Genomic DNA, 17868 nt, shown 5'->3' with positions numbered 1-17868 from the left:
AGAAGGAAAAGTAAACGATTATCAAGGATTCAAGGAACCACAACATTGTTTTTATTGTAACCACCTGGTACAGGGCATTTTGTATTCTTGGAGACTTCATGCTTTGCATTATTAAAAAATCTGCATAGAAAGAGGGACAAACACCATACATGTGGCAGTTAAGTTAATTTTGTGCGGTTGTGGTTTATCCATGTCACTACATCACCTGTAAAATCTAATCAGGCAAAGCCATGTTTGGAAGCATGGTGCCTTAAAAATCTTCAAAAGATTGCAAGATGCCAGCGGACCGAAGACATGATGAAATTGCCATCATTGCATTCAGTCGCATCTCAGACTTGTCCACACATGATCAGTGAACGAATATTAGCATCTGTGTGTGGAGCCATGTGTGTGCGGTGCCAAGTAGATGAAAAAAGAAAAGCGGCTTTAATGCATCCATTTTGAGGTGTGTGTGTGGATGTCTTTGTCTGGAGCACTGCGGCCCAGGAAGAGGGAGGGGTGTGTGTGTGTGTGTGTGTGTGTGTGTGTGTGTGTGTGTGTGTGTGTGTGTGTGTGTGTGTGTGTGTGGGGGGGGGGTTGGTGTCGGGGTAATGAGTGAATGTGATCAGGCTTCAGTAGTCTGCATGCCATTATCACCAGCCCACCACCTCCTTGGCTCTCTGATCACACACAAGACAGAGGCTGGGCTCCGAGGTGTTGCACCAGCAGCAACATCCTGACACAATACTCCTGACAATTATAGTTAGATATTATTTTAATTAGCAGTGGTATGTTTCACCGAGGAAATTACTGCAGGAATATTTTACTCCCTTAAAATGTGATTATATGGTTCCCAACATCCTTGAATTGAGCTTGAAAAATGTTATATTGAATAAATGTATGTGACATGTATATAAATAACAGCTGTTTACTAGCGAATTTAGAATTAGAATCACAATACTGGATCCCAGGGGGAAATTGGAATTTGTTAAAGTCGCTCCATTTAAGAATGAAATTAGACCAAAATACTTATACAAGCATCACCAAGTTCAGTGTGGGAGAGAAACTCCCTCTGGAGGAACTCAGGGATTTTAGCCTTTGCATGCACAAAACATATATAACCCACTTCAGGAAAGGGAGAGCCCCCAAAAGCATAATAGGGCCCCTTTAATATATTACAACAATAAATATGTAAAAATATGTATATTACAACACCTTATTTTTCACAGGATTTGTATTCCAAATAGTGGAGATCCTGATTCAAAATGATTGAAACATTTATAGTGAAGGTCTAATGGAGAGTTGCTCTACAACAGTACAAGGAGGAAGTGAACACCAAGACCACTGGCACTCTGTGCCCCCCCCCCCCCCCCCCTCCCCCCTCCCTGCAGGGAGTCCCCTTTATCCCGAGCCTTTCCCTGCCAGCCTACGAGAGGGCGCGGGCCAGATTAAGATCCGGAGGCAGACGCTGACAACATGTTTGTCAACTGATCTTCTGATGCTAAAATGTAAAGTGCTTTTATCGACTAAAACTAGATTAATATTTGAATGCCTTTCTTTGACAAAGTCGTGACTCGTGTACTAAAATTGGATAAGGCTGACTAGGGCTGCACGATATATCGTGTCGTGACGATAATCGCGATATGCGCATGCAAGATATTCACATCGACGTTAAGTAGGCAAATTAACTCAAACACGTCATGTTACAATTATTTTGCTGCTTGCTACAAAAGGAAAACTTGCCATGTCACTCTCATGTCAGGGGTACTTGAGTGAGTGACAGCGAACCACCAATCACAATCAAATCTCCATTGCATAATAGACTAGGACAATATTCAAATTGCAGGAAATGCAATATTTGTTGAAGGCTAAATGTGTGTTAAAATACCATTTGGAATAAAGAAATAGCATTCTTCTATCGTTTGGTACAGATCTAAATAAATACAAATAAAAAAATCACACGATTATCATTATACATTTGTCAATGATGATAAGTTTATTATAAATAAAACTGATCAATGCCACCGATACTGTAAATCCTATCGCAATATCTAAATGTATTGTTCAAACCTTGCAGGTTTAGGCAGGACCATTATTTTTGGACTTCTGCAATATTAACATTGCAGGAGTTGCAATAGTTGGTAAAGGTTACAATTGTGAAAATATTATTCTGAATTGATTAAACATAGACTTCATTAAAAGAAAAACATGTTTGGTACATTTTTATTGCATTTTTGAAAATAATAATAGGAATGTTTTAAAAATGGTCATTCCCTGTTTTAGCGCAAATCATCATCAAGAAGTTATTTTTTCCAAATGGTGCGGCCCAAACACAACTGTTCAGAAAACGATGACTTCTCCAAACCAGCCTACAGCAAAGCCTTACACAGAAAGTGGAGGTGTGACTTTAACCCCAGAAGGAGGCCTTGGAGCAGTTTACAACATAAGAGCTGAAGAGCTGCTCGGAAAAGGGGTGCTGGGAGGAGGCGGGGCTCCGTGGTTAGTACTCACGTGCATTGCTGTCAGCCAGAGTGTTGAGGTTGCCTGAGATGTCTCGCCTCCTGAACAGACAAACCACCTTTGCTTCCACGTTCCCATTGGCTGTCTGTAAGGGGAGAGTTAGTGGTTACAAGCTGGCTTCATGATACAGCACCGGTTTGAATACTCATGTTATAAATTCTGTTAAAAGTGTGAGCCTTTGTACTAGGGCTGTGCATCTTCACTGGTCTCACAATTCGATTATCCTGTCAACGATTTGAGCAATGTGTTCCATTCTCAAGTTTCTATAACTGCACATGGCTACTTTTTCATCAATGAATACAAGCAGTCAGATAAATATGAAGTCCCTTTTCTATTATTGAGAAAAGCTAAATAAATAAATTGTATAGGTCTAGCCTCCCTATATTTTATGTGTGAAATTGTTCCATCCTCAAAACAAAACTAATACTTCTGCAGGCTAGCTGCAGCTTCTAGCAACTGTCTTCTGCTCAAAAAAAGGACACTGAAGGTCCTGAATGTGGGAAACATCACAAACATGACTTGAGTCTGAACACAGCAGACAACAGGAGTATTTATAACAGCATTTCAAAACTAAAATACTGCATGTGGGTGCACACTTACATTTCTCTGTCTTACTGTTACCCCAATCTCATAAATCTCATGAATTTATGAGATTAAGTCATCATCATATCTCATCAATCAGAGATTTAAAAAATGTTTTAAGTGTATAATGAAGTTATTTTTTTTTAGATCAAGCACTATTTAAGTATTTATAATTTGAAGTCTGCGATAATATTTGAATAGTCTGAAAGCCAAGACTTTGAAAAACCCCTGTTCCGGACCCTGTCGTGTCATTATATTCAGTAGTGGGGGGGGGGGGGGTCTGTCTTTTGGTTCGGGAACTTGTTTAGCATGTTTTGGTAGATAAAACGATAGTTACGTATGTAACTACGGTTCTATGAATACTGGATGACCGCCAGAGGCGGTGCTTTAGCACTGGATATCTTCCGTCTTGCGCATGCGTAGGTCGAATATGTATATCAACAAAGTCACGTGTGACCTCGTATGACCCCGGAAGGCATAAGTTCCGGTGTTGTCAACGAGTTCAGTCCTATGGAATCTTCTCGCGGAAACACGAGATTCCGAGTGACCAAGAAACTTTGGCGGTCATCCAGTATTCATAGAACCGTAGTTACATACGTAACTATTGTTCTATTTCATCCTTACTGACCGCCAGAGGCGGTGCTTTAGCACTGGATGACATATACCAACAGAGTCACGAGGAAGTCTGAATACTCCCCCTGCTATAAGGATGGCCTAGGCTGACTCTGCAGGAGGACCACACCCAGTGTGCTCTGGGATGCCCATGTGGCCGCAGCACATATGTGACCTGCTCTATCGAAATCAGTCGCATTGACCCGAAGACACATTTTGAGTTGTATACACTGTTGGAAAGAGGAGATTCCTAGCTTTCTAATGATATCAGGATTGTTTTTGTACTCCAAATATTAAGCAAAATATGTCACATTATATAATGACTGTCACCGAGTCATCATTTTTGAGAAAAAGGCCAAAGTTTCCTCTTCTCTGGAATCCATCGATCTGATTGATTATTAGCGGAGCAAGTTATCAAAATACTACGGAGGGAAGATATTTCCGTTTGGATTACTGGTCTGGGGGAAGCTCGCGAGTGTTTGTGTATACGTGTGTGTGTTTGTGTAATTTTGCGTTTGTGTGTATTGTGTTTGTTTCCCGGGGAAAACCCTCACGAGAAACACCTGCTGTTGTTATGCCTGCTGTGACGTTAAGTTACTCCGTTCTCCGCTTGTAATTATGCCGTTAAAAGCTTCAAAGTTGTATTTATCATCTGAATTTGCCGAAACAAGTTTAATATTCTGAAAGCCAAGACTTTGTTTAATTGAAATCAGATGAAAACAAACTGTAACGGACCCTGCCGTGTTATTTATGATTACTATACACGTACATTCATAATTTCAGCCGGAGGGAGGGGGGGCGGCGCTGCTGAAGAGCAGATTGCGAGTGAGAGGTGCCTGTCATCTTCCCTTTACAAGCTTCAAAAATGTATTTATCGTGTGATTTTGGAAATAAAAGTTTCATATTCTGAAAGCCAAGACTTTGTTTATTTAAAATCAAACAAAACACCCGAACCCCGAAAAAATAGTTTTTTACGCAAATCCACTTTTATTTTGAAATGAGCCGTTGCGACTTCCGACTGATTTCGATAGAGCGGGTCACATATGTCCTTGCACCTTAGGGAGGAACGCTGTGTTCGGCCATAAGGTGACACCTGAGCCATCTGAGTTCCACCTCAGACACGAGCTGTTCACGGATAAGGCCTGAAGCTCGCTTACACGCTTTGCTGAGGTGATGGCAAGAAGGAAAGCAGTCTTAGCTGAGAGCCACTCCAGTTCTGCCTGTAACAAAGGTTCAACAGGAGGCGAGCATAGGGCATCCAGCACCAATGGCAGTTCCCATGTAGGGGTCCTTGGATATTCGGGGGGGCGAAGCCTCAGAGCTCCCCCATACAAAGAGGGATACCAACCTATGGCTCCCACTGTGCTGTTGTCAGCCCTTGTGTGTTGAGCTGATATAGCAGCCACATACACCCTGACGGTAGCGGGACACCGGCCATCGTTCAGGAGGGACTGCAGGAACTCAAGGGTCGTAGGCACCGAGCAATATACTGGGTCCTCATTTCGCCCTTGGCACCAGTCAAAAAAACAAAACAGTTTCCACCTGTTTTCGTACTGCCTACGAGTAGAGGATGCCCTGGCATTTGAGAATAGTCTTCCTGACAGACTCCATGCAGTCGCTCAGCTGTGGGTCGGGCCCTCCCGTGGCCAGACCCACAGCTGGAGGCGGCAGGGGTCGGGGTGCCACATCCGACCCTCCAACTGAGACAAGAGGTCCTTCCTGTTGGGGAGACGACAAGGCGTCCCACAGCAGAGTCTGTGCAGCAGATGGACAGGCCCGCACCTAGCTGGGTTAAACAAGGAAGTTTAACAGGACAGCCTAGCCAGGCGGCTCCTGCTAGAATCAAGCAACACGCCTACCAGGAGCGGGGGCGAGAACACTGCCTTCACTGGTTGAGTTGATAACGAATTCCAGATGCAGCGTAACCGGGAGCGGGTGCAAGAACACAGCCTCCACTAGCTACCTGCTGAACGTAAAGAGTAGAGCAATGCTCCTACACGCCAAACACAGAGAGGGATGTAAATGTCCTACACCACGTTACCAGCAGAGAGAGCGGGAGCGAGCACTGCATTCACCTAGGTGGATTAGATAAGGAAATTTAACAGGGCAGTTTAGCCAGGCAGCTGCTGCTAGAATGAAGCAGCGCGTCTACCAGGAGCAGGGGCGAGAACACCGCGCTCACTGGTTGAGTTAATAACGAATGCCAGATGCAGCGTAGGCGGGAGCAGGGTGCGAGAACACAGCCTTCACCAGCTACCTGCTGAACGGAAAGAGTAGAGCAACGCTCCTACTCGCCGAACACAAAAGGGATGTAACTACACCCATGTTACCAGTAGGGTTGCCAGAAACTTACCATGATCAAAATCGATTATTCGGCAGCCCTGGCGAATAATAATCGATTAATCGACCGACGACCGACCGAAGAAAAAAAAACTCAGACAAAAGGAATTCCGTTGTTTTCTTTACTGGAACATGTTTAACAGTACAAATAAAATAAACGACAAATAAACCAACATCAACATGATGTGGGTTTATTTTTTGTTATTTTCTAAAGTGCCTGCCATTGCCTTTATTTGGAGATGCGCTATGCGCGCACAATGTATTTATTGCAATGCTGCCATTATTAAATACAGGCTACAGCTTGTATTAATAATAGCAGCATTGCAATAAATATTATTATAGCAATTTATTTATTGCAATGTTATTATTAATACAGGCTGTAGCCTGTATTATTAATAATAGCAGCATTGCAATAAATAAATTGTGCTCGCATCGCGCATCTTCAAATAAAGGCAATGGCAGGCACTTTAGACAATAACAAAAAATAAACCACCATCATGTAGCCTGTATTAATAATAGCAGCATTGAAATACATTCAATAATTAGCCTATTGTTCCACGAGGAGGAACTCTTTTTATCTGCCGCTTTGTTCATCTTTAGTCGCACGTGTGAGGGAGAGTGGGGGCGGTGTGTAGCGTGCTGCAGCAGCAGTCTGCTCTGCACGCAGGCGTCCTCCAAGTTTACAGTAAAACAAACTGGTGGTGTGACCAATGGCCACTTACAATTAATACTATTACTATTATTAGCATTAGTCTATATTTTTGTTGAAACTAAGCCAGAAAAAAAAAAAAAAAACATAAATAATAATAAAAAAATATATAAATAAAATCGATTTTTAAAAATAATATTCGATTATGGAGACTGTAACGATTAATCGAATAATCGAATAATCGCTGGCATCCCTAGTTACCAGCAGAGGGAGCGGGAGCGAGAGCACTGTCTTCACCTAGCTGGAAAAAATAAGAAGTTTCAGCAGGACAGCCTATCCAGTAGGGCTGTGCAATTTAATCGATCCTGTGATATATATCGATATTTAGTTTTCCGAGAAAGTATCGATATTTCAGCCACAGGTATCGATACATTAAGTCTGATAACTGTGTTCGTTATTCTCGCGTCCAGGAGAGAAGCTTTAAAAAGGAGACTAATTGAGTCTCTGAGAAGGTTCAAATGTATACTTTAATTAATAAAAAGCACGGTAATGTTACAAGCAGAAGATGGTTCAGTCAGAAAAACAGCTGTGTTCTGGCTCTTGAGTGAAGGGAAGAGAGCGAGCTCCATCTTTCCAGCTGTTAAATATCCTCTGCTGGCTCCTCCCTGTGGGCCGGTTGGCGCTGCTGGGGGCCGGCCCTCCACGTCTCCAATGTTCGTTGTTGCGCATTACAGAGGATTCAGACATTGTACATTAAATATATAACTAAACACGCCTTTTCTCCTCCATATCTCTTTCATGACTTTTCATTTAATACATTTTAAACGCTGTAATCAATACTCCAATAATACCTCACGGCTGGTATCATTTCCGGTAGTTCCGGATGTTGTCTCATGCTACCCACGTCTGTAAACAAACGTATTCAAATAAACTGTACCTTCATTTAATATTCAGCAATAATAATATCTCGACGTCTATAGTTGTAGTGTTGAAATCAGTAGGTTTCGGTGTGCAACACTCCGTGTCATATCGCTACTAAATTCACGTCTATAGTAAATGGTATATTAGCCACATGCTAAATGCTAACCGGAGATGAAGGATTTTCAGAATAAAAGCTTAACAACTGGTTGTGCACAAGAACTTCTGGTTTTTCAGTATAAAACAGTATTTAAACTGATGGTATGTTTAAGGTACTTTATGCCATCAAAACATTGATTTTAATTTCTAACAAGTCCCATTCAAATCCCCCGTGTTCCGCCACCTGCTGCACCTTTTAATTCTCCATTGTGATACTGCACTTTATGTACTTACGTTTTAAAGGCTTGTAAGCTACAGTTTGCACTGTTTCAATAAATGAAACTAATTTTCTCACCACATCTTTTGATTCATTTTGTCCAGCATTTGCAAGCTGTAGACTCTCTGTCAGAGCCATATATTGTATAATTGATGCTTTCAGTTTTCAGTTGAATTAATTCAATCCAAGTCAATGGAACACTCAAGATGTCACCAAAATCACACTGTCCCTTTAAAATCTTTCAGAAAATGATATAAGTGTATCGAATTATATCGAATCCTATCGAATCGTATCGTTGGCTGAATATCGTGATATATATCGTATTGTGAGCTGAATATCGTGTATTGTATCGTATGATTAGTGTATCGCTACAGCCCTACTATCCAGCATCACGTCTACCAGGAGTGGGGGCGAGAACACTGCTTTCGCTGGTTGAGTGACTGTGTCCAGAGCCACCCCCATGAAGGTTAGGCTCCGAGAGGGGTTCAGACAACTCTTCTCCATGTTCACCATGAGGCCTAGCCGGGCGACATGAGAAAGAAGGAGAGCTGTGTCCTGATCGTCTGTAACCGGGATGGTGCACAGATTAACCAGTCGTCTAAGGAGAGGGAGAGTCCGAATGGAACACCCTGAACTGGAAATGACGGCCTCTGAAGGCAAAGCGAAGAAACTGCCTGTGATGAGGCACAATAGGCACATGAAAATAAGCGTCCTTCAAGTCGACGGACGTGAACCATTCCCCCCTGGCCACGGTACGAAGAACGTCCGCTGTGCTCAGCACATGGAAAGGTAAAATCTTTAGGAACTTGTTGAGTCCCCTCAGATCGAGGATTGGGCGAAGTCCACCGCCTTTCTTCCTTACCAGGAAGTAGGTCGAGTAGAAGGCTGTGAGATGGGGTCCACAGGCTCGATTGCACCCTTGGCAAGGAGGACTGACAGCTCCTGGTTTAGGCCGATTTCTTTTGCCAGGTTGCTTATGGTGGTCATCTTGACCCGGCTGAAGACTGGGGGCCAGCGTCGGAACTGAAGCTTGTACCCTTGGGTTAGGTGGAAACCACCCAGGGGTCTGAAGCTTGAGCTACCCGGTAGTTGAGCTGCTGCTGGGAGAGATAACGAACAGCCGGCCCCAGACCCTCAGTACCCTGCCCCCCGGCCTCTGGCGGGGCGACGGTTAGGCACCGGATACCGAGGCTGCCTTGGGGGCGAGTTAACAGGACCGTAGCGGGCCAGCCCCCTTGTGGGGTGCTGAGGCCCATGGCGGGCACCGGGGTGAGCCGGTGGACGGAGAGTCCTACATGTCTCTGATAAGGGTGACTGTGTCAGCCAAACCTGGCGACAAGTCTGGACGAGAGTGGACATCAGGCGCCCAAGCTCTCTAGACATCAGAGCGAACGCCTGTAATGAGGCGTCACTGAGGCTGGTAGAGGAAGCGCTAAGACCATCCTGCTGCGGGGAAGCTGAGAGGGCGAGCATGAGGTGAGAGAGGGAATTGCCTATACGGCCAATGCGCGCCGCTGCATCGTAAGCCTTAGTGAGCAGGTCATCAGTGACCTGACATTGGAGTCGAGGGCACCTGGCCTCCGACCTCAGAGCTTCGTCAGGGGAAACTATGAAGGAAGCAATGGTAGGCTCAACAGCCGGCGTGTGGTCAAGGCCAACTCTTGCCGCATCCTGCATGGCTGCCAGGGCTCGGCCATCGGACGTAAGACTGTAAAGAGCCTTAGTGTCCTCCAGCATGCATGTAACTCCCTCAGATACTCACAAGAGGGAGGAACAGTAAAGGTTGTGAAGAGTGCGCCTAAAGAACACACTGGCAGGTGCTGTTTCGGGCTGCTGCACATCCAGCTGCTGGTGAGCCAGTGCCATGCGAATGACGGTACCCATGGAGCCGTCATCTGCCTCCTCCGAGGGACCATGAGCTGAGGTACAGGAGCCAGGCCCAGAAGCATGGGATGGGCTCTCCCCATCATACTCATCAAATTGAGTGGCTGAAGCTGCCATCGACGAGAACACATCGTCATCTAGAACCAGCTCAGACACGGGTGGGCAGCGGCACCAGAATGGAGAGCCAAGAGGAGTGACTTCATCTGAGCTAGCTCAGTAGTGAGTAGGTCCACCCTGGAGGACAGCCTATCAGGCCTCTTCTTGGGCGGTGCACCCGCAGCCTCTGCGGCCCAACGCCTAGGATGGGTAGGTTGGGCTGTGCAGAGTCGACTGTGCAGGGGGAAGGCCACCCTCAGTCAGTAGTTCAACCTCGGCTAGTCTAGCAGCTCCTACCGCACAAGGCATGATGGTGCAATTCATGCACGGGTCCTCCGAAAGGCCCTCCCTCAGATGCTCGAGGCCAAGACAAGAGGGGCAAAGGTCATGGCCATCCTCTGGTTAAAGAGGAGCCATACAGGTGTTAGAGCCGTTAGACCTAGCGATAGCTAGAGCACTCAGCTGACTGTAAATAACTGGGCCAGGAAACAAATATGCAGTGGAGGGGAGTGAGCACAATAGTAGTTAGCTTGAGCGTGAGCACTCTGCTAACTGGGGTGAGAACAATTAAGTCAGTTAATGGTTTTATGCCGTGAGAGGAGAGCGAGAATACTCTCTCCACTAGCGCCGTAGCAAGTTAGCCTAAGCGAGAGCACTCTGCTAACTGAAGGATGGAACGGGCATTAAACCAACTGTGTGCAGTGAGACGGGAGCGGAAACACTCTTCACTAGCTCTGTCGCAAGTTAAAGTGGACCTATCATGCTATATTTGAATAATATAGTGTAGGACCATACCTATATAAGGCATATTTATACTCTTTATTTTTCAAAATACCAAACAGATCATGCTGATGGGCTGATTCTGTGAGAACAGCACCATCTACAGGCCTGGCATATGTACTACAGCGTCTCCAGCGCTTTCGAACGGCAATGTCCGTGGCTGTCTCCTCCTGATTGGTGGAGTTGGCCCAATAGCCGTAGCGCCACTTCTGTGATGTCATAGAAGTGTTCAAATCTGGATCAGTCTGTATCAGATCCGTTGCAGCCCCTTTTTAAGAGATTTGGGTATAGAGGAAAAATAGAGAGGGTTGTGTTTTCTGACACTTGGTGAGTTCCCTGGAACACCGGGGACACATATTCATGTATAAAAGACGTACAAAAGTGCATTTTGCATGATAGGTCACCTTTAACTTTGAGCGAGAGCACACAGTTAACTGGAGGAACCAAATGTATGTAGTGAGAGGGGGGCGGAGTAACAAATAAGCGAGAGCCCCCGGCTAACTTGTACACAGTTATCTCATTAGCTTGAGAATAGATAGTACAATCAGCGATAAATGGTAGCGATCTCACCGGCTGTCGTGCAGGAGCGTCCGCTCTTTACCGGTCCGGAGCTCCTAGGGTCCGAGCGGTGAACACCACAGTCCGCTCCCTTGGGAGGGCGGACAGCTAGCTCGTCGCAGCCTTTGGAGGGCGAGCGTTTTCCTAGACCGCAGCTCCGATCGAGATGATCACAAGGCTACAGGTAGCGATGAGCTAGAATCTTAATTTTCAATAAGCTAGCTTGGCTTCTACTGAAAAAGTAGTAACCTGCGCAGCGAGAAGATGAAAAAGCTCTGTGTTTTGTGTCGCTGTAACTTCTGTTCATTGACCTCTGTCACCGACCAATTCGACTTGCTTGTGATTTCCGCCTGTCCACCATATTTGCGCTAGCCCTGGTTTCCGACAATTGAATGCGACGTTGCTACCAGGAAGTTATTTTGAACGATAGAACTTTATTGTCAAGCCCTCAGTTTTTGAATTAAGGAATCAACCTTGATGTTTATCTGCCTTGTTATAATGTATTGATATCATTATTCAATACAAAAGAAAAGAAAAAAGGTTATTGTCCAGCCGCAGCCAGAAACTAAAGAGGCAACGTCACTACGCTATAGGGCTGTGCAATTCATCGTATTTTAAATCGCGATTACGATTATGGCTTGCGACGATTATGAAAACAGCATAATTGACAAAATACGATTACTTAGCTGGGTGCGCTTTCGCCCCTCCCTAAAAGCCCACTCGGCCACGTGGGAGTGACATGTGTTGTGAGTGTTCAGCGAGAGCGAAGATGTCAGAACAAGAGCAGCAACTCGTTAAAAAGAAGGGTAAAACTATTTCCACTATTTGCAAGTACTTTGCCATTACATTCCACATCGCTAAAGATATGTGCCCAGTTAGCACTGTTAGCAACCAGGGCTTTAAGCAACTTGTCAACACATTGGACAAGCGTTACGCGATGCCGTCTCGGTATTATTTCAGCAGGTCTGCGCTGCCTGCACTATATGACAAATGCCGTAGGGAAGTTGAGAGAGATGTGGCTTCAGCTGACTACTTTGCTACCACAACAGACCTATGGTCTAGCCCAGGGGTGCCCAACCAGTCGATCGCGAGATGTGTCTACAAATAGAACAACAATATTCTGTTTTATCGTTAATGTCCTGTAACATAATCTTCCTGTGCCAGAATAATGCACTTGAACGCATCAAAGCTTTGTGATTGGCCAGCGTCACCCCATGTGTCGGGGTGTGGCTGAGGGTCTTCAGTACAGGTGGTAATATTGTCACCTGCCTGCGCTCATCTCTGAAACCAGACCATGTAAACAGGCTGTTGTTTCTTGCAAACAATCTTTAAGAGATGACATGAGCAGCCCTACCAGCATTTGCCATGGTGGCCTAAACATTTTTATTTGGTCTTAAATTGTAGTTCAACATTTATTTCCTGTTACTTCTGGACCATGACGGTTGGCCAGCCTGTTGAATATGTTGAATATGTTGAATATGTTTTACCAAAATGTTGGCTATATGTTAAGGAGTGTTCAGTAGGTTGTGACAGTGCACTGCAACATGTTTGATTTCATTTATTTTGGTCCAATTTATTTTTATTTATCATATTAATAATTTATGTTTAGTATGGTTTTGGAAGTGCGCTCCAACATATTTGTTCTTGTTTATTGGTAAAATATTATTTGTTTTAAAGTTCAATAAATGGTCAATGAATAATCGTCAAAATAATCGTGATATAAATTATTGACCCAAATAATCGTGATTATGATTTTTGCCATAATCGCACAGCCCTACTACGCTATGATCAATTATGTTCCGTCACTGCATTGATGCAGAATCGTCCGCATTGCAATGCATCTTAGAAACAATTAACACCCCTACTTTGTACCTACGACCTATTTTCCTGTGTCTTAAACAATGTTGACCAAATTCTGTTTTGTTTTTCAGTTCTGATTCTTGGAATCTTTTTAGAGCGTGCCAGGAATAAAATGCAGGTAAAAGCCACTTTAATAATCAAAAGCTGTACACTGCCACAGGGTGTTTTGCTCATGGTATCTATACCAACCACACACTTATCACAATCAACAATTCGTACAGGTAGCAAAGTATGTTTTCTCCCCTGTCACGTGCAGACAACTTTGTTGCACTTAGTGGCTTAGTGTTGCTTTTTTCGCTAACCAGAGAGGCTTTCAATGTGAGCAGCAACAGCTTTCTGAAACCACTGTCACCAATTGTATTGAGTGCTTAGACTGGAAACTGGCGTTATGTAAAATATGGGGCTACATAAAAAAAGCGATTTTTGTTTGTGGATCACTTTCAAAATATTGGGGGTGGACAATGAAAGTTATAGGTTTGTATTATGTTTTTTTACTTTTTAATTCATTGTTGTACATACATGTCCTTTGTTCAAAATAGAATTTTTACAAATAGTATACATAAATAACACCAACTCAGTGTTTTTTTTAAATGTTCAGCAGCAGGTAAAGTCTGTACAACCTAAAGGTTTAAATAGTCTGGTCAATACTTTCATTGAACTGACTTCAACTGGAAGCCTTCAGCATTGGGTGTCCACTGTCCAGCCTGTGATTGGGAACCTAACTTCTGCCTGCTGTTTGAGTTTCTGCTCTCTTCTGCTTGTGTCATCAGGTTTCCTCACACAAGCCAGTGTAGATGACAGCATACAGCAGGTGGCCTTGATGTTGTGTGATGTAGCTTCGTGGAGCTCAAACTAATAAAAAACACTTCCACAATGCTGAAGTTGTTTCCTTTTATAGAACCCATTTCTCCACAGTTTGCAACACTTTACTCAATTGTAAAAAGCACAAAGATGTGGATGCGATTTCTAAAATAACCTGACTTTTCCCTACCATTACAAGCATTTAGGAATATTGGAACCTCAAGCTATTGAACAGAATATAAAAACAGTGCTATATTTTACTCTCATCACTCACTGTGTCGGTGTTCCACGGAGTCCGCCTCCAGACACTTTTCTACTGCTAGCCAAGGCGCTAAATATTAGGGCTGCACTCGACTAAAGATTTTTCTAGACGACCAATAGTCGTCAATTTAGGCGATTAGTTGAATAATCATCGCACGTTTATGATACATTATGATTATAAATATATATATTCTTTTTCATTCTTTTGTCCCCTCCCATATGGTTTTAGTTTCAAAGGCTGGTAAAGAGCATTATAACAGCATGGTACATTGTGCTTCACATCAAATATAAAATAACACTGAACCTTTGAAATATAAATGAAATGTAGAGAGCGCATGAGAGTCACAGCGCACGGACGCAGCGGTGTAAACAGCAGAAGCTCCGGTAAGGATTCTTATTGTGTGTGTGAACAAGCAGCGAGGACACACAGAACAGTTGGTTCTAGTTTCTATTATTCAATAAATACTACAGAGGAAACGTAAACACTGAAAATATGAGCCTCTGCAAAAATCCCTCCGCGCATTACGCCCTCGTCATGAAATGAAAGCGTTATCTTTTTCTGAGGTCAGAATGAATCTTATAGGTCTATATATATGTCGATACAAAGCTAGGCTGCTGCCTGACTCGCTGCTTCTGCTTCTTTTCCTCAGAGTCTGAGAAAGCAACACACGTTGTCGGGATAATTAAGCTCCGTGTTTTGTTATGAAGCTGGCATTCAGGAAGCTGCGCTCTGATCGTGTGGATATGGAGGAGACTTTTTACCGTCATAGTTTGCATGTCCTTTACTCGCTCACAAGGATCCACACTTTGGATTTCCTGCACGACCAAATTAACTTAAAGACCAGGCTCCGCTCTGAATGAATTCTGTTTTCCAGCTGACGCGTCATAGCACATGCAGCGCACGGAGCTTTTTATACAACTTTCTTTTTTTTCCAACTAATGAAAAATTGCTCGATTTAGACTTTATTAGTCGACTAGTGATAGTCAATAGTCTATTAGTGGGCAGCCCTACTAAATATCTTCCGGAGCGCAACATAAAACTAACGTGCTTCAGCACCACTGCTGGAATAAATCCTAGGGGAACGGGAACACTGTATTATCCTGAGGGCTATGATATAGTGGTAGCACTTCAGGTTGGAAAGATGATCAGGGGATCATTGTCCCTGGGGGGGGGGCTGTGATCTTAAGAGGAGAGAAGCATGGACAGACAGACAGAGCTTCCATCCACAGTCCAGCTCCAGCGGTCCTCTCTCTAGCTTACTATCCATTCATTGTGCTGAGCAGCCATTAGCACTCAGGACGCTGCAGTCCTCCTGGTGCTCAGCACAGGCCCTTCAATGTAAGAGTGTTACATAAATGAGCTTAATCCTTTGACTGGGAAACGAGCCTGTGTCATATGCTGCTGCTGTTATATAAGTGGCTCCTGTAACAGTGTCCTGTGACTACAGTAGCTAAGCTTTAGGATGAGAAGTGTGTCGGAAAGACAATAAGAAATGAAAAGGATGTTGATTCAAACCATATTAGAGTCCTGATGTACCAATCTTAACATTGTATGAAACACAGCCTGGTAAGGGTATACGAAAGGACAGAACCCTGTGCAGCATTACAGAAAAAAACGCTGAAATGAATACATGAGGCTAAAAGAAGAAAGAGATAACCAACCTTATTGAGCTCTTCTATTCTACGGATCAGGTAAGGGTTGCTGGAGGAGTTCTCGAAGTACACGTAATCTGGAAAAGACAGAAATAAAAAGGTTAGACTCAGGAAAATATGTTAGTCCAAATCAGCGTCAGATTTGGCAGTAAACAGTTGAGGCTTTCCAGTGAGTACTGACTTCATGATACATGATCGACTGATTTTAAGTAGGGATGCCAGAAACTGACCGTGATCAAATTCGAACAGCCCTGGCGAATATTAATCGATTATTTGCCCCCCCCCCCCCGCAGGAGAAAAAAAAAAAACAGACAAATGGAATTCCGTTGTTTTAACCTGACCATCTGACCAGGTCAAACCTGATCAGTTTGACCTGTCATCACAACTTTGGCATGCTTCGCACTCAAATGCGAACGCATTGTTGATGTTGTTGAGCTGTGGTAGACCAAAGTCTTTTCGCAGAGCTTGCATCTTACTTCATTTGCACTTGTCAGTTCGAAGTAGTTCCACGAGGAACTCTTCTTTGAACGTGCCGCTTTGTTCATCTTTAGTTGTGTTGTTCTCACTGTTCTGTATATCGCCAATAAATCAACCGCACGTGTGACGGAGAGAAGGGGGGGCGGGGTCGGTGTGTAGCAGGCTGCAGCAGGCAGCAGCAGTCTGCACAGCTTCCTCCAAGTTTACAATAAAACAAACTGGTGGTGTGACCAATGGCCATTTACAATTATCAATACTATTACTATTGTTAACATTAGTCTATATTTTGGTTGAAACTAAGCCAGGAAAAAAAAGAAAAACATAAATAATAATAAAAATATATATAAATAAAATCGAATTTTAAAAATAATATTCGATTATGGAGACTGTAACGAATATTTGAAAAATCGAATAATCGCTGGCATCCCTAATTTTAAATGTAAACTAGGATTAGAGGTTAGGGTTAGAATCGCGTACACACTGTATGTAATTACTGCAGGGCGTTACCCAAAGTGTGTAGCAGTGGTTGTACTCCAGTTTGAATTTTAAATAGCACCACAATGTAACAACCCCCCCCCCCCCTTTTTCTGTTTTCATTTAAAATGTTCATGTTGACTTTTATCCACAAATCCCATTCAATACAGGGTTTTTTTCTAGAAAAATATAATATGAGGGTGCTGATCTTGTATATAAGATATATTAATTCTCTCAAGAACATGGCGCCCGTATACAAGATTGCGCCGCAGACGTAAAAAATAGTGCAACGACGGAGCTCCCTAAAAAACAAAGCTGTCTATGCTACCTGGCGGTAAGATTTTCATATTTGAACAGAAATAATCATTTCTGGCATCACTAAGATTTTACAGGGAAAATTGGGATTTTTGTATGAGGGCGCACGCCAAAAGTAAAATGGCGCTGTGCACCTGTTTAGACAGAACCCTGCAATGTATGCTACATAAGTCAAGATTTGAATATTCAAATGTTATCACCAGAATCTTTTCCTAGGACCATGAATATTGGCAACAGATTTGAAGGCAATCCGTCTGTTGACTGGAAGTTTGAAGATCATTGAGAGATGAGTCCTACTGTAGTGGGTTCTATTCATTCAGAATCAGTCAGTATGTACAAATGTGTGCTGGCCTCACCCTCCTCCATCTAATCCAGAGCTCTTCACAGCCCTCTCTGATAACCACAGGCAATCCTTCCCACACACACAGCACCGACCCAGCTTATACTTTATTCAATGTTGCGAAGGAGGGGGAACCGAAAGAGCAAACGGGTCAAAACGTAATGGACAAAGAAAACGTTTCTAACTTATACCTGCTGCTCGTAATTCGACATAACAACAATAATATTAATAAATCCAGAAGCCCAATTGGATCAAATCCAGCAGCTACAATTATATTCCTGTTTTACTGGTTCAGGCTACTGGTGTAAATGTGTTTGTTATGTAGAGAGGCTTGTGTGCCAGTTTAGAAGTCTTCTCCAAGTCATATCACAAAGGTCATGAAGCCAGTAGGCT

The 17868-nt window shown here is 43.5% G+C and overlaps 1 protein-coding gene across 2 annotated transcripts in view; it reads right to left on the bottom strand.

Annotated features, from left to right (window-relative positions):
• Positions 1 to 17868, bottom strand: part of mta2 (metastasis associated 1 family, member 2) — a 51264-nt gene that overhangs the window by 24834 nt on the left and 8562 nt on the right. For both annotated transcript variants that reach the window (XM_034224840.1, XM_034224841.1), the window contains exons 2-3: positions 15879 to 15946; positions 2491 to 2584 (exon numbers count right to left, since the gene is read on the bottom strand). In XM_034224840.1, coding sequence (XP_034080731.1) covers positions 2491 to 2584; positions 15879 to 15946 — 162 coding nt within the window. The remainder of the gene's footprint in view (positions 1 to 2490; positions 2585 to 15878; positions 15947 to 17868) is intronic.

Source organism: Gymnodraco acuticeps, unplaced genomic scaffold (genome assembly GCF_902827175.1).
Source record: "Gymnodraco acuticeps unplaced genomic scaffold, fGymAcu1.1, whole genome shotgun sequence".
In the NCBI taxonomy this organism is placed as follows: Eukaryota; Metazoa; Chordata; class Actinopteri; order Perciformes; family Bathydraconidae; genus Gymnodraco; species Gymnodraco acuticeps.
Note: the sequence above shows the minus strand (reverse complement) of the source record. Positions and strands in the feature narration are given on the sequence as shown.